This window comes from Mercurialis annua, linkage group LG2, assembly GCF_937616625.2.
Source record: "Mercurialis annua linkage group LG2, ddMerAnnu1.2, whole genome shotgun sequence".
Lineage (NCBI taxonomy): Eukaryota > Viridiplantae > Streptophyta > Magnoliopsida > Malpighiales > Euphorbiaceae > Mercurialis > Mercurialis annua.
This window is the reverse complement of record NC_065571.1, coordinates 3144675-3168326: the sequence shown is the minus strand read 5'-3', so window position 1 is coordinate 3168326 and position 23652 is coordinate 3144675. Positions and strand designations below refer to the sequence as shown.

Here is a 23652-nt window from a genome sequence, read left to right as displayed (position 1 = left end):
ACTCGTAAATTTAATTGTCACAGTTTCTGAACTCATTTATTTCGTACAATTTGAGAGTTAATTAATCTAAAAATGCAGAATATAATTCTTAATTAATAAAAACGATTAAGTGTGAGTTAATTGATCATGACGCTTAAATTTAGAAACTAGAATGGCATTTTTCTCGAATAAAAACTCCTCTGTTCCATTTGTTTTCATGTGGAAGTTATCTTTTAAAGTGATTGGCTAGACTTGATTAGCAATTGACTAACCATGACTAATCAACTAGTGAATTGCCATAATAAAATAAGTAAATATTTTATTCACCAAAACATAAAAATAATACAGATAATACTCAATAAATAATCTCCCAATAGGGCTCTCAACATGTAAACTGTAATCACAAAATAAATAATCACACACCCAAACAAAAGAATGTTACTACTAATAAATTACAAGTAGCAATCTAGTAATTTTTCAAAACTAGACATGCTAATGCAAATAGCAGAAGAGAAGGTGAAAAGCTGTAAGCGGAGACAGCAGACGATGGTGGAGTCAGGACCGGGCGGCTTCCGGCTGCCGATGTCGGGGTACCGCTGCTCGTTGTTGGCGACGGTGGAGTCAGAAGTGGTGTTGTGCTGGTTTCTGGTGGACTAGTTGATGAAGTTGGCTCAGGAACAACTGAAGCTGCTCAATTATCACAATTGTTAGTATTATTACGTACCAGTGCTTATATTATGATCAGTAAAATTCTATATATCACGGAAAAGAAAACATTTATACAATTACAAATTTAAACTTTTTAAATATTAAACTCGACAAATTTCCGTGCAATACAAGTAAAAATTATCTGGTTATTACCTGTAGGACTAGTTGATGGAGAATTCCGAGGAGATTGAGTCGGTCCAAGTGAGGCAGGGCCTGCAGATCAATAACATATTACTCCTGCTATTCAAAAAATTTATTTGTTGCAAATTATCGACGTTCAATTATTATTTATATGATTAATTGTCATATATACACTCGTTAACTATGATGAAGTACATTTAAAATAATATGAAAAACGCTGAAATGAGAGTAAAATGGACGAATCGACACTTTTTTCACAAGAATGTTATAAATATAGAGTTTCGTGCCGAAAACGAAAAACATAAATTAAAATTTGAAAAGTTTCGTGCAACATAGTAAAACAGTAACAGAAGTTATACCTGGAGCAGGAAGTGGAGAACTAGAGGCTGCAAGACAAAATTAAAATTAAATTAATTCAAGGTATCTTAACTATATTTTTCACAAATTCTTGAAAATATTAATTAACCATTTGTATTGTAGGAATTAATTATGTACCTTTGCACTGAACCGGAACGCCGGGCAAGTTACAAGCACGAGGGAGAGAGAGGGCTAAGCTTCTGTTGAACGGAATTTGGAACGGAACACTTCCGGTTACAATCAGACACAGACAGTCCATGCCATTACTGGTCAGATTCTTAATCGAACCGCAACAATCCGCGGTGGGATTAGAACCAGTTGCAGTACTATTTGTAAGAAAATTCATGCAAGGAGTGAATGAAGCTAGCAATGAAGGTGTGCATGGGGTAGTGATTTGGCCATGAGCAGGAAGAAAAATCAAGAATGTATAAGCTAAAGTTATAATTCTTGAAAATTGTAGAGAAAAATCCATTATGGTTTTAAAAGAATAATTGTTTTGTGGTGTTGGAAGAGAAAATTGGAGATGATTGGTTCTTGAAGTTTGGTGTGCTTGGTGAAGAAAATATGAGTCAATTTATAGGAGGAAATTAGAGGTAGGTTTATTGATTTTGAAGCTCAACTACTTTAACTAATTTGTGTGTGCTGAAAAAATGTGGGTTAGCCACTTGGATTTTATGATGTGGACTCTATGCCTTTTGGCTCAATTGAGGCCAACTACAAAAATTTCCCTTCTTTTGTGTCAAAACTCAAAAGAACCGACCTGGATCGAGTGGTTTCAATAATATTTTCTTTGTGTAAAATGCGCAGAAAAATTTAAACATAAATCTTCAACGTCTGCGTTTGTCTATTTAAATGAGATTTTTTCATCTTTAATGTGAAAGTAAGAAAATGAGTTACTTCTCATCATATTCGTTAAGTTTTTTTATTAAAAATATAACAATGAATAAATTAAATAAAAAAATTAATAAACCATTCAAAAGTTAATTATGGTCTTATTATTACCTCTAAGGTTAACATTCTCATAAGTTATCTAAATGCAATTGACAAATTTTTGCACATTTGTTCATCATTTGGTATTGTATTTTATGAATCCTTAATTTTGAGGTTGTTAAGCCTTTCCAGAAGAAGAAAGACTATAAAACAGATACCCATATCAGAAAAGGCCATGCATTTCCATTATTAAGTGATGGTTCAACTCCTACTCATCCAATTATAGAATAAAGGAATAATTCATTTTCAGTTCCATAAACTATACCATTTTTTATTATCTGGTTCTTAAACTAATTTTTGTTCTTTCTGGTCCCTCTACATAAAAATGCGCGTTGAGTAACAAAAATGACGTCGTTTCATTACATTTTCAAAACGGAAATATTTACATTAGACAACATCATTTTCGTTAATTAGAGACTTTAACATGCATTTTCGCTAAGTCGAAGGATTAGAAAATAACAAATATTAGTTTAAGGACCAGATAATCAAAAGTGGTACAGTTTAAAGACTTGAAAATGGGCTATTCATAGAATAAACTCCTAATTGTTTATTCTAAAATTATTAATTCAATACAATCAAGTCCCTGAATATATTTTATTTTCCCAAACACTTAGAGTTCTATTTTAGATATGTGTTAATTGTTTAAATAACAAAAATAAATTTAAATGTGTTGCTAAATAATGTTACACACATGTGTTGCTAAATAATGTTACACACATCTATTGCATAATTACTTGTTTATGGACATGTTACTATGCTAAATCCATTTTTCAAAGAACATTTTCACAATACTTTAGAACCATGCGAACAAATTCTGAAAATACTAGTACCATGAGGGCCTTCCACTTCAATACGGACTATATAAAAACTAATTCCATAACATTATACTAGTCGATTGAGAAAATAAGATTTCAAATGGTTTTTTCCCCCTCAAATAAACAGTACTTATTATAGAGATGCCCATCTCATTAATTCTTGAAAACTCCAGAAAATATATTTCTAGAAATTGCTACTCCATATAAAAAATAAGTCTAGTTACACTCAGTGCTGCCTGTGAAGTGTGAACAAAAATTCCAAGCAGCATGATTATTTGAACTCATGTACAATGTATCTTAAAAATCATACATGATACATGAATTGTGAAATGGCACGTAATTAGTTTTATAAGACAATTGCAAATCTTACCTCATATTGTATTTCTAGTTCACCAAGGCCTCACATAAAAAGTCTACTATTTCAATAAACTAATAAAAAAATTAACCATATAAATTAGCCTCTACATGAACAACATTTTGTACACAATCTTCATATAAACAGAAAATTCAATCAGTAACGCTTTCAAGAATCAAGTTTTACTAATTAACCAACATGGCCTCAAGGGGAATAATCAACACAAATCTAGTTATTCTCCTTGTGGCCATGTGGTGGGCTAGAGCCACGGCTCAATCAGACAGTTGCAGCAATGTGATCATTAGTCTAGCTCCGTGCCTAAACTTTGTAAGTGGAAGCTCGTCGACTCCGTCTTCTTCGTGCTGCTCGCAGCTGGCGAGTGTGGTCCGGTCACAGCCGCAGTGTCTCTGTACTGTACTAAACGGTGGTGGTGCCTCATTGGGGGTTACTATTAACCAGACACTTGCGCTAGCACTTCCTGCTGCCTGTAATGTGCAGACCCCTCCTGTTAGCAAGTGCAATGGTACTAATATTGCTACAATTTATCACAAGTGTTTTTTTTTTTATCTTTATTGACTCTAACAGGGTACTGAACATATATAATATTACTTATAATTAATTTCATTTTCTTTTGCAGCTGCTGATGGACCTGCTATGTATTCTGCTGATTCTCCTGGAGGTTTGCCAGGTCATTCTTCAAAGGCAAAATGAATTAATATATTCACGCTATGCTCAAATTGACAAACATATTAATTGATAAAAATAAAATAAAATCTAGTATCTTAAGTTATTATCATGATAAACTAGTCCATATTTGGAGGAAAGGTTCATAATTTGTTTGATAATATTATAAAATTTTAATAATTTTCTTATTAATTGGATAAATAATTTCTTGATTTTTATTCATTTTTCTCCGGTTAAGGACCCATTTGTCATAAAAATAAGTTAAGGGGGTCAAATAGAGTTTATTTTTATCCTATCCACTTTTTCTATTTGCTATATGAATATAACTAATAAAAATTCTAAAAATGTTGGACCAAGCTAATACGATCTTTGTTTACGATAAATTTGTTAATTTTATCATAAACCCTCAAGGTCTACACTATCCATGGGGTAATTGAATTCTCATGACATCTAAATTACCGGCTTTATTTATTTTGGTGAGTAAACTTTTACATTTATTTCAACAAAGAAATTTTTCTGTCAAAAATATATATATATATATATATGACAATTGATTTTGGTTTATTTTTGTATGAAAATTTATTACGCATGCATAATTTATTCTTAAACTTCACGCTGAAATAAAATTATGCATATATGATAAATTTTAAAAATAAAATAAAATACGATTGTCAAGTTTGTTATGACCGGAAAATCTCTCGTAAATATGAAATTAAAATTTAATAATTAAAATAAAACTAAGCAAAGTTTCATCATCAACTTGAAATAAGTGATTGTTTGAGTACAATGAGAATCAATTATCTCCATCCACTACAGCTGCCTCATGCTTGTGCATGATGTTTGTTTACATAATGTAAAAGCTTGTGTGCTAATGATGATGAACCGGTGGGTGCAGGAGGATCTAAAGCAACTCCAACAACTGCAGAGAGCTCTTCAGGTGGCCTGAACATCGATACGATTCTTCAAATGGCTCTCTTTGCAATGTTCATGGCATCATGCGGCTCTACTTTCAGCAGCTTCTTCTGACTTTTACCCGGGGCCGGTCACCGGTGTCTTTGAGCTTCTACATATCTATACCTATTTGAGTTTTTATATTTTGTGTGGTGTGCTTCGTTTAATGTATTGTATGGTCTACAAATTAAAGCTTTAATTGCTTTTAAGTGTGTATTGTGGGAGTGATTTATGATTGCTTAAACTGTTGTAATAGTCTTGCTTCGTTATATTTATCAGTACAATAAAAAGCAAGCTTTCGTTTGTGTTCGTTCATGCTACCACAATATTTCTCTAAAATAATAGTCATCATATCATTACCTATTGCCCTAACGATCCACACATTCTTACATTAAAAATCTATTTTTAGACTCATCACAGATTTATTAAGGGTGTCAAAACGGTTTGACGGGTCTTATTTATTTGACGAGTCGTATTATTATTATATCAACTTACTTTGTTGATATAATTAGAGTTAGCACGAACATAACATATTAAATAATCATATCAACATGAACATAATTTATTTAATAATCGTGTCAATACAAACACAATAAAAAATTCAAATGGATTATGCATGTCAATCTGTATAACCTATTTAATCGATCCGGTAGGTCAATGATAGATCATAACCAAATGACTCATTTAATTTATTTATAATATATTGACTGAGTGTGTTATATTAACACGATACGTTTAACCAATTTATTTAAATAAGTGGAATATAGATAACACTAAAACAACACATTTCACGTATTTATTGATATACGTTAGTTCATATTGACACGACATGACACGCTTTAAGTCATGTTAAAAACAAATGGAATAGGTTTGATAGTCACTTTAGATACAATACTTTTTAAGTCATGTTATAAATGGGTTGAATGTGTTCGAGCGTCAATTCAGATAAAACAAGTTTTAAGTCAGCTTATAAACAGATTGAATGAATTTGAGTGTCAACTCGGATACGACACGTTATTTTATTTATAACCCGAGACATGTTTAACCACAATCCAAATTTATTATTTTTTTGTGTTAGATGAATTGTATTGGTGTTCGTTTTTGTGTTAGATGAATTGTATTGGTGTTCGTTCTCATTCAACTTACAAGTGATGGTCAATTAGCTTAGATTTTAATTTGATGGTCAATTTAAATCGAAATTTATCTTTTTCTTTTTCTCAATTTTCACACTTATCAATATGTTTAAATTCTTTGGCAAAAAAAATATGTTTAAATTGTTTGCAAATTTATAATCTAACCCAAACTCAGCCAGCTCCCTAAACTATTATTCCAGAGAGTGAAACGACAAGATTGATTTAGCAAGCGACACTCATTATGTCGTGTGAACGACAATGTTACTAGATCAAACTCAATTTGACACTTCCAGTTTCCGGAACATAACTGAACTTCACTTCAAATTCGCGCCTCTGTTCTCTTCTTCTCTTCAATTGAATCTCTTCCAAATTAACTTATTAAACAAAACTAAAAATTAAACTTCTGTAATCCATAATTTATAATTTACACAAATGGAAGATTTCAATAATCTCACCGGAGTAGACGACGACGGCGACGGCGACGAATCAGTAGAATCGTCAGAATTACACAATAGCAGCGTTTTTACGCAGCTGAAGCTATACTGCTTAGAGCTTCTAGAACTTCTCCAAAACCCTAAAAAGGAAAATTTCTCTGCAATCGCTTCACTTCTGCAGTTACTCCAATCCTCTCCCTCAGCTGTTCTCCAACCATTCTTTGAGTAAGTCTATCTTCTACTTTTTTTCTTCTAATTTCATCGTTTTAATTGCAATTAGTATTAGAATTGACTAAATTGAGTTCAGTTAACTTGCAGTTTAAATTGAATTCAAGAAATTAACACGTGTAATTTTTGTCATGTATATCATGATATGTTTCAGCTATACTTTGTTCCCTTTGCTGCTTCTATTGGATGCAGCAGTTGACAGTAGAGCACAAGCAAAGAGAAACGAGGCCTCCGCGATTAATGTCTCGAATTTGCCTCGTAAAGTGAGTGATAAAGTTGCAGAATATGTCTTGCAGTGTTTGGAGGAGCTTCTCTATAAATGTCATTTAGGATCTGTGGATCAGGTACCTAATTTTCCTTCAAAATGTAGCCATTTTTATATTCTATGCTATATTTAATGGATATTTCTTAATATATACTTATTTAGCTAGTGCAATTAGCTTACTATTACCTCAATATGGATCGAGCTATATCTAACCTTCAAAATCAATATGATTATGTGCTTAGATGGTTGTGCTGATGAAAAAATTGACTCATGCGGCTCTGCTTTCTCCCTCTGAGGCCTCAGAAGAGTTTCGTGAAGGAGTAATAAAGTGTTTTAAGTCTCTACTTTTGAGATTCCTTCCATGCTCAGATGAAACTTGTTCGTGCAAGCAAAGTCTTGCTTTGCCTGCTTTGTTAGAAAGTCATGATATACAGGATTTGGGTAATAGACCTCCAAAGTATGATTTAGAACAGGGGGAATGTTCACTTGCATTTCTCCAGTCACAAGCTGCTGCTGCTGCTGTTGGACACTGGTTATCACTTCTACTAAAGGTACTTGCACTTTCCTAGTTGCTTTTCTCTAAGAACTTGATATAGTTTTGTCTTTCCTAAATCTTTCATCCTATTTTTCAATCGAACAAATCATGGATTTTGTGCCCAGGCTGCAGATACTGAGGCTGCAAGGGGACACCGAGGCAGTGGAAAGCTCCGTGTTGAGGCCTTTTTGACTTTACGTGTGCTTGTATCTAAGGTGATTACCTAATCCTAGTAACCCACTAGGGCTTAAGGGACTGAAGTCCCACACATACAGTGATTCATTTGCTTTTTAACCGAGTGCTCCACTATTTTTTTTTCTGTGAATGCTTTGGTCTGGAAACCTTTGAAGTTTGAATTATTTAAACTTTAGCTTTTAGATGGATTGAATAAATTCGATGGCTTTTTCCAAGTTTGTGGATTTTGTTGATATGATATATATAACTATGATTTATTTTGGGACTGGAGATGCAATGAGAAACTTATCTGCTCCTGGACTTCTTTGTAGGGTGTTTCTTTAGTTCTTGATAGAATAAGATTAAGCTCTGTTAGAGATCAAATTTCTTTCTGTTAATGTGATTTTGCTATTAGATACTTCCCTTAGTATTATCTCTACGACTAAAAAAGAACAAGGCCCTTTGAATTAAATGGTTTGTTAATGTATTGTGAATCCTTGATTTTATTGAAAATGCCTTGTTCCTTATGTCATACATTGGCTAATTTAATTGCAAAACAATTTAATTTATGCAGGTTGGGACCGCAGATGCATTGGCTTTCTTTCTGCCTGGTGTTGTTAGTCAATTTGCCAAAGTTTTGCATGTTTCAAAATCAATGACAAGTGGGGCAGCTGGCAGTGGGGAGGCTACTAACCAAGCAATTAGAGGCTTGGCTGAGTATCTTATGATAGTTCTTGGGGATGATGCTAACTTTTCTAGCATTGATGTATCTCCAAATGTCATGGCTGGGTTTAGTTCAAACAAAGACGAATCTGTCCATTCACTTATGGATGAGCTTCGCCATTTGCCCAATAGCAGTCTAAGTCAGAGAGAAATGGTGGCTGAAGAATCAATTGTTGAACCAGAAAATGTGGTTACCAATGCTCACAACAAACTTGGAAAGGAAATAGGGCCTTTGCATGTGGACCGTACAAGAGGTTGGATTGAGAAAACTTCAGCACATTTGAGTAAACTTTTGGTTGCAACCTTTCCGCATGTATGTCTTTACATTCCATTTTGGTGTTTTGCTGAAGCTGTTCTCAAGGCTATAGCATATGTATCAAAATTTCTGAATAAATCTCAAGTCTTAGTTGACATGTCTTCCTCAATTCTTTTGTAGACTGTTAATTGTTAAATCACTTACATTTTATTCAGATCTGTATTCATCCAGCAAAAAAGGTGAGACAAGGACTGTTGGCTGCTATACAAGGACTCTTATCAAAGTGTAGTTATACTCTGAAAGACAGCAGATTGCTGCTTCTGGTAAGTTGCTAACTTACATTGACACTTATAGGCAATATTTTTTCATCTTTTAATTATTGTAAAGTAAAACTTATTTGAAAAAAAAAATGAACTAAAACATAACCTTCTCTATCGTATTTTCTATCTCACTGGCTAGATTAGAGAGTTGGTTGGCGACTGATTGTGAGAGACTGGGACATCGGCCTCTCATTTGTAAAATTATTCAATATGGATGGACGGATTTCAACCTCTAAATTTAAGTTTATATTACAATTGGACAGAACGAAAGAGGAGTGACTGGGGCCACTGCCCACCCTAGGCCACTTTTTTTGCCTTTAAAGTCCTCCAACTACTCTTATATTGTACATGTAGTCCTTCAACACCCCCCCGCCCCCACAATTCTGGGTACGCCACTTTTGTGCTGGGTGAGACCTTCTTGAGTTGATGCATATTCTGACTGGTATCACTGCAGGAATGCTTGTGTGTCTTGATTGTTGATGATTTCGAAGATTTGTCAGCTCAAGCTCGGGAGTTCTTTGAATATTTATTATCTTCAAGTGGAAAACATCACGTACAACAGGATATGGCAGAGATATTTGGCAGGTGTGCTAATTTGAAACTAGACATTTTGGCGCATAAAACATTTGTTGAATTGGAAGCAACTGTCCTACTAAGAATTTTATTTTTTGATTTGAACCTATGAAGGCTCATTGAGAAGCTTCCGAAAGTGATCCTGAGCAACGAAGAGTCCCTGGCACTCTCACATGCCCAGCAATTACTTGTGGTCGTATATTTTTCTGGTCCTCAATTTCTGTTGGATCAACTTCTTTCCCCGGTATGTTATTGTGTTCATAAGTAGTTAGTGTTTTTTGTTGACAAATTCCCTTAGTTATTTTCTTTTGATGATTTACCTTCATCATTTATTTGAATTTTTTTTATTGATACGTGGATCATAATGTTCCCATTCATGCTTTTTGAAGTGGAGCCAACCAGCAAGATCTTTAAATAATACCATGAAACAACTGTGCTTAGTGATAGTATATAAAATGTATCATGGCTACATTACTATTTACACAATGTCATGAATTAACTGTGCTGAATGATTAACTTGAGTGTAATAAGTTCATGGCTGTTATAATTATTTTTGGAGAATGTAGTACCACGAGGGGAATGTATAAGGAAGTTAGTGGTATATAAGTGGAGAAGATTGGTTCTTAGTACAACCCAATTAATTTTGTACAAGATGGATTCTAACCTCACATATATGGCCACCGTTGTGATGTTTGACCTACTGCTCTCGAGCCCATGGAGTTTCTACATTGTTTAACAAATACCGAACTAGTTTGGTTTTGCTTTCTACTATATGGTGGAAGAAACCTACTATTTTGGCTATCTACTTTGAGCAGACAATCTTGACTATTTTATTAGAGTAACTCAGGAGAGTCCTTTTGTCCAATGGGCTTACTTTTTGGTTGAAGGAAGCTTCAGAGTCTGTTTTTGTTTCATTTGTCAATACAGAGGTAAGTTTCTGACCGGTGCCTGTTCTTTTTTTAAATGCATAGGTAACAGCTGCAAGATTCTTGGATGTTTTTGCTCTCTGTCTGGGTCCAAATTCAGTGTTTGCTGGTGCTCTTAACAAGCTAACCTTGGCAAGGCCATCGTCTGTTGGTTATCTTCCTTCTATTGCTGAGCTGAAAGCTAGTTCTCTCTCTGCCAATTGTCACCAGGCTGTCATGGATGCTGCTTCCTCTGGTATCTCAGAATTTTATGATATTCAAGGAATAAGAATTCGATCATCAGAAACTTTGGAGAGTAAATATGAAATTCCCCGCATGCCCCCTTGGTTTGTTTATGCTGGCAGTCGGAAGTTATACCAGGCTCTTGCAGGAATTCTTAGACTAGTAGGTTTATCTTTAATGGCAGGTCATTTCGACTCATGGAAATTCAGTTTCTTGTTTTAAATTATTACCATATCTGCTTTGTGCTAAAGCCAAGTATCTTTCTTTTTGCTTGTTTCTAGATTTCAGAAGTGAAGGGCATATATCTGTTGTCACCGATATCCCACTTGATTACCTGCGTAAACTGATATCTGAAGTCCGTGTTAAAGAATACAATAACGAGAGCTGGCAGTCTTGGTATAACAGAACTGGCTCAGGACAATTACTGCGGCAGGCCAGTACTGCTGCATGTATCTTAAATGAGATGATGTTTGGTCTATCATATCAGTCAGTGGATAGTCTTACAAATATGTTTGAGAAGTCCGTGTTTAAGAGGGAAGAGATTCAAGAATTTGATGCAAGAGGTGCCAGTGGTCATTTCACATTTGAAAGTCCTGAGCTTACTCAGTCTATCTGGAAGCTTTCACTGCTAAAGGCTTCAAGGAGTTCCTTGATTGACTGTATTGGAAGAATCTTACATGAATATCTATCATCTGAAGTGTGGGATCTTCCGGTGGATCATAGACCTTCACGCATTCAACCTGATGGTGAAGTTGAAGAACTTGCTTTGCACTTCTTTCATGATACTGCTATGCTACACCAGGTGTTTATTCGTTTTGTTCTTATTAGTTTCTTGAATCCTGCAAATGTTAAACATCATTCTTCATGTATAAAGCAAGGATTTTACGTTTTGTTTTCTACAACAGGTTATTATTGATGGCATTGGTACCTTTGCTCTGTGCCTTGGAAAAGATTTTGCTTCTAGTGGATTTCTACACTCATCTCTTTATCTGTTGCTTGAGGGTCTTATATCCTCAAACTTCCATGTTAGAAGTGCTTCTGATGCTGTTTTACATGTTCTTTCTGCTTCATCTGGCTATGCGACAGTGAGTTTCTGTAACAAAATCTTTTTCTTTCTGCAAGATTATGTCATGACCCTTTCTAATTGATATTATGCAGGTTGGGCAGTTAGTCTTGGCCAATGCAGACTACATAGTTGATTCAATATGTCGGCAGTTACGTCATTTAGATCTTAATCCACATGTTCCTAATGTTCTTGCTTCCATGCTTTCTTACATTGGCGTGGCTCATAAAATAATGCCATTATTGGAGGAACCGGTACGTCTCTGTGTACCAAGTTTTTTTATTTGAATAATTCACTTGCTCAAGTTCATCAGAACCCTGAGGAAAATCTGTGCTGCTTGTCAGTTCTTTGAAACTTCATCATCAATGTGCTCCTTCTCAAGATTTGATTTGAGTTCTTGTATTTAAAGTAATTAAGGATTTCTCTCTTTCACATGCACTTTCTACAAAATATAGCTTCCTGATTTTTATTTTTTTCTATCTTTCTTTTAACCTCATTGATCTCACATTAGCACTTTGAACTGAATTGAATGCTTATGGATTAATGTTGTAATACTGTACAGATGCGCTCTGCGTCACAAGAACTGGAGATTCTCGGCAGGCATCAACACCCAGAATTGACTATTCCCTTTATGAAGGTCATATTAACATACTCTTTAATTACGGTAGCTCTTAGATTTGTCAATTTTGCTTGCTTTGTAATTGTATTGCAAATTCTAAACTGTCGACATGCTGCAATACTTGGTGGTCCGCATACTTTTGAAAATAAACGAAGCTTGGGATAACTGTGTTGGAGTGGCATCTGACCGTGGTGGAATTTCTCTTTTACTTCTTAGATATCTTCGCATGTCAAAATTGATGTTAATTGCTGATGACTTAAAATCCTCTTTTGACATAGGCCCATTCATAGTTCAAGAAAATATGAGAACTAACCAGGAATTTATGGTAATAATACTGAAAATATTCTTCAATTCAGTTCACATAGATGAAATTGAGGAAAGCATCAGTATATAGCATAGGGAACTTGCGCTAGGTAATGTTGTTAGTTCAAAGTAGAATTGCCAGTTTCAGTTTATTGAGAAGTACTGGCACATATACCGCTGAAATTGTAAGACTTGCGTTGTAATTGAAAACAATAAATGTTTTCATATCTGAACCAGAATTAGAATTTTATCTTAAAGTCAAAGCCAAGTCGGCATTTGATGGAAGGATTATGCAGTGTTAAATTTCCTGCTGTATTGCAACTTTTTAGGAGTTCATCTTTTTGGAGATGGTGATTTTCAGTTTTCCCATTATAATCCACATCATTGCATCCACGAAATCATCTTAAAATCAAATTTTTAATCTCTAGGCCGTAGCTGAAATTACCAAGGCATCAAAACGCGAGGCTTCATTGTTGCCTGCTAGTGCAGAATCATATCTTGCACACGTGAAGGCCAGAGTGGATAAAGAGAAATCCAGCCAAGATGCACCATCACATTCTGGCAGCGACACTATTATGTCACAAGTGGACTTAGGTGATTAGTTACCATTCTTGTTTGTAGCATTTCTGTGTAAATGGTTAGCATCAAATTTTATCTGATTGTACAGGTTGCCTGGCATTGCTTGACATGCTTAAATGAGGTATATATTGCAACTTACTTTTTAGCTATTTTAGGAATCTTCACAACAGAAAAGAGAACTTCTTTTGTGCCTGGCATGGTCATATCTTTGTCATGACACGAGCTTTGCCGTGATACACCAACCCATTTATTCTGTTTTCATAGATTTTGTAGTCGTGCCTGGCCAACAAAGTGTTTTCTTTGGCATCCCTCGAGTTGAAACCTGTACTCTTTCTCAGGTTCAATTTGGGTCCTACTTATGTCTAGTAACGGTGTTATCTGATAAGCTAACATTTTGATTATGGCTTGATTTATATAATTTTGTTGCTTTCTTCTGGATTTTATCAGTGGATGGTTTGTTATGTCTACCCCATTTCATCTCATTTGTTACTTTTTCCCCTCTAGCAGCAGGTTAATTATCAATTGGTTCTGTCCTGTTTTTTTTTTTTTGTTATTTTGTTGAATAGATTCTGAATATATCATAACAAAGAAGTACCTGATTTCATGTCAATTTACTGCTTTCCTATCACCGTCTATTGAATTGTATTTTTGAGAATTGTGTACTTACTATGATACGATATGATGATCCATGTAGAGCAATGGGAGAGTGTTTTGTTCCAGTTGAATGATTCCAGAAGATTCAGAAGAACAGTGGGATCAATTGCTTGTTCATGCTTAACTGCCGCAGCCCCTCTACTAGCTTCAACGAAACAAGCAGCCTGCTTAATAGCCCTTGATATAGTTGAGGTATCTATCTTGCTTATTTTTCTTAAATTTTCACAATGTGCACGCATTCCACTTGATGATTTTAAGCTATTAAGAAATAAGTGTGTTGTGTTATATATGATTTCAATTGTTAAGCGAACTAGCTTCTAGACAAATAATAGTCATATGAATCCCATAGTTTTCAATTTTCAAATATTGTTGTTATTTTAAGTTTAGCTGCTATTGGTACCGAAAATATTCTGAATATAAATTTAGAAGTTTGAATTGAACTATTTAAATTTGAAATCCTTAAAATTCCATTAGAGGTTTGAACTCTTGCTTAATTGCATCAAATGACATTATTGTTAAGGATGGCATCACAACACTAGCCAAAGTGGAAGAAGCTTATCGGCATGAGAATCAAACTAAAGAAGCCATTGAAGATATGATTCGTTCATACTCATTATATCATCTTCAAGATGCTTCTGAGGCTGCTGACGAAGGAACTGACGAGAACAGATTACTTCCAGCAATGAATAAAATATGGCCTTTCCTGGTTGCCTGCATTCGAAACAAAATTCCAGTGGTAAATATTCATCTTTTTCTTGCTTTGATTATTCTAAATGCAAAATCATGAGCTGGTCACTACTACCATCATAATCAGGGGTGTCCATTTGGTTCAAACCAAACCAAAATTCCCCTCTTTTCCAGAACCGAAGGGAACCAAATTATGGGGAAATTTAGATTTTCATACCAGACCAAATCAGCCAGTTCAGTCAATTTTTCAGTTCAGTTCGATTAACATTAAAACTTAACTGAATCTTTTTATGTTTAAAACTGAACTGAACCGAAAAATCTAATTTTTATTATAATATCAAACCAAATCAAATTTTTCAATTCGGTCCGGTTATTCGGTTTTGGTCGATTTTTGCACCCCCTAATCATAACTTTTTGTAAATGCAAAACAATTGTCTTTGTAGTTGATGTGTAAAATAGTTGAATTTCCATCATTGTTGTGATATTTAAAGTGAACCCTTTTTGCTGTATCATAACTTCATGTGTTTGGCAGGCTGTTCGGAGATGTCTGAGTGTGATAACCACCGTAGTACAAATCTGTGGAGGAGATTTCTTTTCACGCCGCTTCCACACTGATGGGGCCCACTTCTGGAAACTTCTTTCTACATCCCCATTTCAGAAAAAACCCTTCTCAAAAGAACAAAGAATTCCCTTGCAACTTCCTTACAGAAGCGCCCCTATTTCTCCAGACGACTCCATGGCTGAAGTTTCAAGCCTGAAAGTCCAGGTTGCTGTACTCAACATGATTGCTGATTTGTCCAGAAACAAACAGAGTTCTTCATCATTGGAAGCCGTCCTCAAGAAGGTTAGTGGTCTTGTAGTGGCAATAGCGTGTAGTGGCGTTTCCGGGCTTCATGACGCGTCTGTTAATGCATTACGCGGACTTGCGTGTATAGATCCTGATCTTATATGGCTTCTACTAGCAGACATATATTACTCTTTAAAGAAGAAAGATCAGCCGGCTCCTCCGGCTTCGTGTTTTCCTCTCATGTCTCAGATTTTGCCTCCGCCCCTTTCTCCTAAAGGGTACCTCTACATACAGTACGGAGGACAAAGATATAGTTTTGATGTAGACACATCTTCTGTAGAAGTTGTGTTTAAGAAACTTCATTCCCAGGTCTTTAGTAGTCAAATGTACATACAAAATGTGCCTACTTGAAAATTTTATTTTCGAATTGCAATGCTGTAGAAATTCAGTAGGTTGCAGGTTGTGGAATTCAGTTTCTTTGATATTCATTTTACTTTTTAGAAATTTTATTTCTTTTTCTTCTTATTAGAGATCCGATTCGTGCTCAGTACAATTTTGCAAGTCAATGCATCTGCCGCCTGAGTGACGATATTAACTAAATTTTTTATATAGGGTCGGTTTTTTCAGTTCGGTTTATACCAAAATTTAACTGATTTTTTTTTTCACTTTCATATCGAAAAACTAATTTTTTTAATTGTCAAACTGAATAGAACTAAATTTATTGATTTGGTTTATGTGTATCCCTACATGTAATTGAATTGCTCTGTGCCTAGACAAGTAATCTTCTTCCTCCAGAATTTTCTGCTTTCCATACTTAATTTGTAAGATTCTAAAAGGTCATATTCTTGTACAAAATGTTTGAGTCAGAAACACGTAATGCTTCTTGGAAGCATAATAAGCAAAATATCCAACATACTGAATAAAATGATTGAACTGATGACTTTCAGTAGGTTAGATTTGATGATAAATTTTGATTTGGTCGGTTTGGTTTTAGAAATGGCATAACATAATAACCTATCCTAAAGTTAATGTGATTTATCATTTTTCTTTATTTAGTCCTTGAAAAGTGCACTCTCCGGTACAGTAGAAAAAATTAAATAGGTGATATAATACTTTTTTCTCTCTCTATATATATATATATCCTCTTGTTTCCTTCCTAATAGTCGTGGCTTTTAGTATTTTTAATTGAAAAAGTGTTTTAAATTTGTTCACTGTTAACTAACGAATAATGCACAACACCTCCTAATTTTGGTATGTTGTAGGACTAAGTAAAGAGAAATAGTAAAATACATGGATTAAGTAAAAAAAAATCGAGACGAGGTAAAAAAAAAGGTAAAGTATATGGATTAAGTAAAGAAAAAATAATGTCTTAGGGACGAAGTAAAGAAAAATTGTAAAGTTTGTGGAATTTAGGATAGGTTCCTCTAAAATTTTAAACTTTTAGTTTCCGGTTATCAACATGGTTTGAAATTTAATATCCAAATTAACAGAATCGACTGAATAAACAAAATATTTGTAATTCTTTTAACCAAACCAACCGAATTACCGACTTATTCGGTTTGTTTTTTTGTCGGTTCGGTTTAAAGCATTCGATCGATCGGTTCATTTGGTTTTTGGGTTTTCGGTTTGACTTTAACCGAACCAACCGAATACTCACCCCTAAGCATTAGTTAGAATTTCTAACAAGTCATCCCATTTGAACCCTATGAAAAACAGAGTCTCACTCTGTCAAACAGAAGAAGTTGGTCACCAACATACATAACTATAAACTTCATTACAAGCTGGCATAGTTGTTTGCTGAACAATCCAAGAGACTAGGAAAATTTGGTCACCCACAAATTCCATACTCATCCTTCAACTTTCCTATAAAAACTCTACTCTTCTCTCTCCATACCATCAATCTAATCAAACCCCAATATTTACAGGAAATCATACAAACCCTAAAGTTACTTCAATGGCACGCAAAGATCTAGTACTGAGTTTGTTGGCCGTGGTGGCCGTGGTGAGCACGCTGTGGACAGGAGCCACGGCTCAATTCAGTTGCACAAATGTGTTAATAAGCATGTCTCCATGTCTTAATTACATAACAGGAAACTCCTCAACTCCGGCTTCACAGTGCTGCGCGCAGCTTTCTAGTGTCGTTCGCTCGTCGCCACAGTGCTTGTGCGAGGTTCTAAGTGGCAGTGGATCGTCGCTTGGCATCAACATTAACCAGACTCAGGCTCTAGCCTTACCTGGTGCTTGCAATGTTCAGACTCCACCTATCAGTAGCTGCAATGGTACGAAATCCGGAATCCTGTTCTTTTGGTCTCAAACTCAATTTTTCATGTGGTACAGAATCAGAAATCCTGTTTCACTAATTTAAATTGTCTGTATGTTAACAGCTGCATCTCCGGTCACCCCTCCTGAAGGAACACCGCCACTTCCGACTACTCCGACAGGTACAAATTGCTCCATTAATTGCATGTAAATCAACTGTAAAAACTGATTGCAAAAACTATTAACTTTATTGTTGAGTTTTTTTCCTATTATTTAACCCGTTCCGATCTTGTGGTTGCAGAAGAAACAGGATCTAAAGAAGTACCATCAACAGAAGCAGAAGGCACATCAGATGGAAGCTCCATGAAGTTATCAGTATTATCTCTTGGATTCCTTCTCTTTGCTGCTTCATATGGTTCAATCTTAACAGCATACTGATGATCCATTCAGCTACTCCACTCCACTATTTCACATTCTTGCATAATTTTGTTTGTTATACATGTAATTTATGATTAATTTGTATTTTTTTATATTATTTTTCATGAACTCCTTCGAGGATGGTGTAGTTTTGAATTATTGAAGAGGCATTGGTTCTCTTCCCTACTGAATAAAGAAAATTAGTTCCTCCCAATGTTCATCAAATTCTTAAAAAGATAAAAATAAAAGCCAATGCGGCAGCAGAAATATGAACTTATTAACCAAAGGCAGTAAAATTCTCATATGCATATGAACTGAGGTTATTCATTATTTTGTTAATAACAAAACATCTGTACAATAGTCAACATCATTTTCGTCTTCTATAATATTACACAGAAAAATACATTGAAAAAAAAAGGGATCGTCAAAATCGACCTAGTAGGCCGCAACAAGCCAATGCAATAGACTTGACCAAAGGCAAAAATGGATGAACCGTAGACATCTCCATGAATGCAGAACAAAGCATCCTTCCCGCTCTTTCGCAGGGCAAAACCACAACGCACAGCTCGTATTGTCTTGATCATGTTTCTATGTTGATACCTGCACCAGATAGTCGGAAATTAATGATCAACTATGCAAGCAGTAGAAAACTTTATATGTTCAGAACACAAAAACCACTGCAAATCTATAATAATGGAAATTCTGGTCCCAAAATGGCAGCAAACATCCTATCTATTGTAGTGTGGTCTAAATTTGAAAATAAATATATTTTAGTAAACCTACGAAAAAAATTGTTAACATAGAGGATCTCAGGAATACATAAATATTGTTCAACGATACCTCAAGTAAGTTGGTGAGCTATATAACTAACATGACTATCCTACTGAACAGTTGATGTAGAGCATAGCCAATTTATCAGTACTGTTTCAAAAAGTTCAAATAGTATCCATCTCTTCTAACAATCAAGCATTGTTTTGACAGTTGAAACATAGATATTTTCTAAGCCAGAATTTAAAAATGCAAATGTGAGGTATAAGGGGCAAGGTCATTTGCAGCCATCCAATAAATCAAGGCTCCTTTTAAATTTCAGTAAATCCCTATCATTAAACTAACGACAATTTTTTTCTCCGTCTTTTTTCTGACAAGATGTAAGGCGTTAGCAAACAATAACAAGTTGTCCCAGCTTAGCAATGCTATAACTTCTATACAAAATAAAAAGCCACACAAGTTTTACTGTTTTCTCCACAGTTCCATTCAACAGTCCGACTCTGACTCAATTTGTGAAATGCAACCTCAAACTGTTCAAATTTGATCGGTATTATATTTAACACCACTATGAATGTAGTCATATTTAGAATATCAAACCTAACTACAGATGGTTATAAGCAATCATAAGATAAGTTAGTTGAAAATCAGAGAGGATGAGCACTTCCAGGTAGATGACAGATCATTAAAAATCAATATCAACTCTACGGAATATAGAAGATCATGACAAGTGATCTAACTTGCAATACTATGTTTTATTTCATCCACACATCTATGGCAGCTCAACAACAAAAAACTGTAACTCGCATCTTAAGAATTGGAATCCAAGTCAAAATATTAACTATACTAAAGACTTTTAGAAACCGTCAATTATGTCAAGACAGTGCATTCATGAGCTGCACTCCGTCCATTTTAAATTCACAAACAGATACCAAGAGAAATCACTATTTGAATGCTAACACTTTATACACATAATCCACCGCAGAAAGGAAAATTGATTCATCATCTATCAAAAAGAAAATAGATATACTAGTATATTCTTACCAAAATTTGGAATTATCAAATACAACTGTGGTCCTCAAGAATGTGAACGAGAGCGCACAAATTCTTCTAATCTGTCCCAGACCTCCAAAGCTGCAGCCCTGTCCTGGTGTCTCTTGTTTTTGCTTATCTGCATGTATTAATTGATTATTAATATGAGACCTAATTCTAGCAAAAGAAGCAATAATAAGCAAAAGGTATGAAAATATGAACCAACACTGCAAGCAAAAAGCAGTTAAAAGAAGAATGCTCACCGAGATGATCTTTACATTCCACTGCTTCACAGTCTTGGCTGATTCTATACTGTCATCTTCAAACCGCATGAAAAATCCAATGACTGCATAAAATTGAAGTAGAGAACATTACGACAATTCAACCCTAATATGTACTGAAATTGACAAAATACAAATCCAAAAAATCACCTGCACTCACTTTTATTAAATATCTCAACATGATCCTTAAAAGGCCAATCTTTAAACTGCCATTCTTTCCCCAACACAAAAACAGCCACAACTCGATCCCAATCCTCAGGCTTAAGAGCAGAGGGTTTATCCCTAATCTCATAAGCAGTCATAACTCTTTGTTTATCAGTGCTAAACTTCTTCTGAACAGTAACACAATCCGGTTTAGCCCCTTTCATTTTAACCTTCACATCAGTAGGAACATAAACACCATCCTCCAGAAACTCCTTCACATTATAAATAGTAATCAAAGTCTGAAAAGCACTCGGAACTAAAATAATCGGCACACCTTCCCCAAATCGCCCACCCTTCAAATGCAACATCTTCGATTTCGAATTGGCATCATAACCCATATCATCACCACCGCCACCTCCGCCAGCATACCCTCCTCTATCCTCGGTCCCCATCAATCTACTCTTAGCAACTAACCCATCTTTCCTCTGTTGTGATTCAATTCTCTGCCGTTCCTCTTCGCGCCGAGTAGACGCTACTAAAACACCATAGAAATCTTTACTTTTACACTCTAATAAAGCTTCCCTATCTTTAACTGGCCTCTCCATTGAATTAATCATGCTAATCAAGCTCTCTTCTATAACATTAACATTAACATTATTATTATTATCAGTATCACCCATTACCACGTCAGCATCAACATTATTAATAACATTATAAGAATCAACAAGCGGGAGATTAATTTCAATATCAGAATTAGGGTTAGGGTTTTGGGGAAGAGGGAAAACAATAGAATCGTTGGTGTTGAGTTTACCGGTGAGATACTCGAAGAGGGGTTTACGGTCGACGAAGGTGATGGAGGGGACACCGGCGGCGCGTGCGTGTTGCAAATAATCGGTGTGTTTGAGGTGAGGGTTTTGGATGAAGTAAACAAGGGTTTCGAGAGTGTAGAGACTACCTTGATGAGAGCGATAGGCGGTTTTAGCATTGTAAGGGAAAGAGTAGTCGTTGGCGAAGCGAAATTCGTCGTTGATTCTGATGATTTTGTCGGCCTCGCCGCGGATTGTGAAGTCTCGAAGGGCTGATAATGGGTCCATGACTGTTCAATTATGATTGTGACAGTTTCCGGAGAGGTAGAGTTGAGAAATGGTGCGCCTGGTTTTGATTTATTGGAGGACTTGGATTTGCTGAGTCAAGACGGTCGAACTCAGTTAGTAGGGATGACCAAAGCATACTCATCTGTGTATAGTAGACTTTTGAGTTTGGGCTTTTCAATTTCAAAGTAGTGGTATATGCAGGCCCATCAAGAAGGGAAGCCCAATTTTGTTTAACAATATTTGGATATTTACATGGAATTTTTATAAAAATAAACTCTATTTTCGGTTGACTGTTTACAAGAATATCTTCTCATAATCTGTTTTTGTTAAAATATGCTTTGATTATTTATTTTTTACAAAAATACAATCTAATTGTTTTTTCTTCTATACAATATGCTATTTTTTATAAAAAAAAAAAAAATTACAAAACAAAACAAAAATCAAAACTTATTAAAAAAAAGCTTACAAGAGCAGAATTTTCTCTATTTACGTAACATGCCTCCAAATGCCGGTGAGAGCCTCCCAAAGAGCACTTAGAAATTGTGTGAATGCCACCTTTGCGGAAAAATCATACTCCAACAGTCCCGATAGAGTTGAGATCAAATACTTTTATATTTGAAGTTGATTTAAATTTGGAAGGCTCATTAAAAAAGTATTTCATCTTTTTGAATATTTTTAATTTTGACTTGAACTTTTAGATCATCAATTTTTCAGTTTAAATTGGAGTCAAAAAAGTTCCAAATATGCTCCTTATTTTTAGAATTATTAATACTTAAAAACAAATTGGAATAATATGAATAACATATTTAAACATTTTTTGCTGTAATTTGAACAAAATACTTTAAAAAACTGAAAAATAAAATTGAATTAAAATTGATGATACAAAAGTTTTGACCATAAATAAAAAAAATTACAAAATGGAATATCTTTAGATTATTAACCCATTAAAATTTAAAATAACTTTTATATTTAAAGTAAAATTTAAGTTGAATAGAATGATTAAGAATTAAAATCCCGCTCATTTATTTATATAAAAATTTAACAAGTTTAAAGTAAAAAAAAAACAATAAAAGATGAATTATCGTGATATATGAATGATAGTCTAGATAAAATATACTATAATTTTTTTTCTACACATCATTTTTATTTTATTCATTACAAGAATTGATTCAAATCTCTTGAACTGCGAGTGAATTAAAATTTTATTTTTTTTATGATCTAACTTTTAATCTATTTATGATTATTGGTTGTTTGTGCTTAACTTCCATCTAACTTTAAATTTACTATAAATTTTATATTATTTTCTTAAAAGAAATCGTTAGTCCCAAATTAGAGTCTATTTAAGTTTTAATCTATATTTGGTCGGTATATTTGAAAATTTCTGCCACAAATCTTTTGAAATATAAATATTGATTGAATTTTCATGTACATGAAAATACATAAGCAAATTAAAGTACAAGTTCAGTAGAAAGAAGACTAAACATCACCATATCTCTAGTTTTACCCTTCAAAATAATATATTTCCTAAGAACACCTTCTCTCTTAAACCCAACTTTCTCTAGAACTTTCAGCGATCCCACATTTTGTACATCTACCAAAGCTTCAAGTCTCTCCAGCTCCGGCCGTTGCCGGAATATAAACTCGGCCATCAATTTCACTGCTTTGGTAGCAATTCCCTTGCCCCAGTATGCGGAAGCCAGAACATATCCAAGTTCACTCCTGCATACGTCGTTACCTGCAGTAGCGGATTCAGAAATTTTTTATTATAGTTTTAAAAAGGTGTACAAAGAAATTATCTTATTAGATTTAAAATTATTAGTACTAATGAAAATTTAATTTATATGATACGATTAGGTTCGCTCATGATTACCTGAGTTCAGGGTTATGGAAATGGCACCGATCGGCCTGGAGTTGAGGCATATTGCCAGAAAACATGGGTGTGGTATAGCTTTGTTTTTGAGATAGTTTAAGGCATTTTCTTTGGTATCATAAGGCTCCCAGCTGCAAAAATGTGCAACTTTCTCGTCGGAGACCCAAACCATAAAATCGTCTATATCAGAGAGATGAAATGGCCTGAGTGAAATATTTGAGAAGTCATCTGCATTTGATTGAGACAAAGAATTAGACTGCTCCATGTGTTCTTAGTTCTGGAAAAAATAAATATGAATCTTGAAATTTATGCTTATAAAAGCATATAGT

The 23652-nt window shown here is 34.6% G+C and overlaps 6 protein-coding genes across 7 annotated transcripts; 3 read left to right on the top strand and 3 right to left on the bottom strand.

The window, feature by feature from the left end:
* Positions 1-272: 272 nt before the first annotated feature.
* Positions 273-1744, bottom strand: LOC126667065 (non-specific lipid transfer protein GPI-anchored 20). Its single transcript, XM_050360028.1, has 4 exons — positions 1324-1744; positions 1188-1214; positions 841-900; positions 273-666 (listed from the first exon to the last, which is right to left on the bottom strand). Exons 1-4 carry the CDS (start codon positions 1655-1657, stop codon positions 446-448), a joined length of 642 nt encoding a protein of 213 aa, XP_050215985.1. The 5' UTR covers positions 1658-1744; the 3' UTR covers positions 273-445.
* Positions 1745-3459: 1715 nt separating this feature from the next.
* LOC126669743 (non-specific lipid transfer protein GPI-anchored 5-like) lies at positions 3460-5289 on the top strand. Its single transcript, XM_050363290.2, has 3 exons — positions 3460-3868; positions 3983-4033; positions 4925-5289. The coding sequence occupies exons 1-3, from the start codon at positions 3544-3546 to the stop codon at positions 5053-5055; spliced, it is 507 nt and encodes a 168-aa protein (XP_050219247.1). The 5' UTR covers positions 3460-3543; the 3' UTR covers positions 5056-5289.
* Positions 5290-6295: 1006 nt separating this feature from the next.
* Positions 6296-15986, top strand: LOC126667488 (uncharacterized). The gene is made up of 17 exons (XM_050360468.2): positions 6296-6772; positions 6930-7119; positions 7283-7591; positions 7701-7790; positions 8324-8785; positions 8944-9051; positions 9503-9633; positions 9736-9865; positions 10593-10953; positions 11051-11571; positions 11675-11854; positions 11928-12086; positions 12395-12469; positions 13183-13348; positions 14028-14179; positions 14508-14723; positions 15207-15986. The coding sequence occupies exons 1-17, from the start codon at positions 6546-6548 to the stop codon at positions 15870-15872; spliced, it is 4143 nt and encodes a 1380-aa protein (XP_050216425.1). The 5' UTR covers positions 6296-6545; the 3' UTR covers positions 15873-15986.
* Positions 15987-17253: 1267 nt separating this feature from the next.
* Positions 17254-18351, top strand: LOC126669368 (non-specific lipid transfer protein GPI-anchored 5-like). Its single transcript, XM_050362821.2, has 3 exons — positions 17254-17740; positions 17846-17902; positions 18022-18351. Exons 1-3 carry the CDS (start codon positions 17416-17418, stop codon positions 18156-18158), a joined length of 519 nt encoding a protein of 172 aa, XP_050218778.1. The 5' UTR covers positions 17254-17415; the 3' UTR covers positions 18159-18351.
* A 90-nt stretch (positions 18352-18441) lies between these two features.
* On the bottom strand, positions 18442-21591 carry LOC126669367 (protein CDC73 homolog). 2 transcript variants are annotated; one of them, XM_050362819.2, is made up of 4 exons: positions 20376-21589; positions 20198-20280; positions 19947-20073; positions 18442-18737 (listed from the first exon to the last, which is right to left on the bottom strand). In XM_050362819.2, the coding sequence occupies exons 1-3, from the start codon at positions 21451-21453 to the stop codon at positions 19981-19983; spliced, it is 1254 nt and encodes a 417-aa protein (XP_050218776.1). In that variant the 5' UTR covers positions 21454-21589; the 3' UTR covers positions 18442-18737; positions 19947-19980. The 2 variants fall into 2 exon arrangements, 1 of the variants encoding a protein (XP_050218776.1); XR_007638466.2 differs by lacking the exon at positions 18442-18737 and having other exon boundaries at positions 19948-20073; positions 20366-21591.
* Positions 21592-22846: 1255 nt separating this feature from the next.
* Positions 22847-23642, bottom strand: LOC126670567 (uncharacterized). The gene is made up of 2 exons (XM_050364326.2): positions 23324-23642; positions 22847-23188 (listed from the first exon to the last, which is right to left on the bottom strand). Exons 1-2 carry the CDS (start codon positions 23586-23588, stop codon positions 22902-22904), a joined length of 552 nt encoding a protein of 183 aa, XP_050220283.1. The 5' UTR covers positions 23589-23642; the 3' UTR covers positions 22847-22901.
* Positions 23643-23652: the final 10 nt, after the last annotated feature.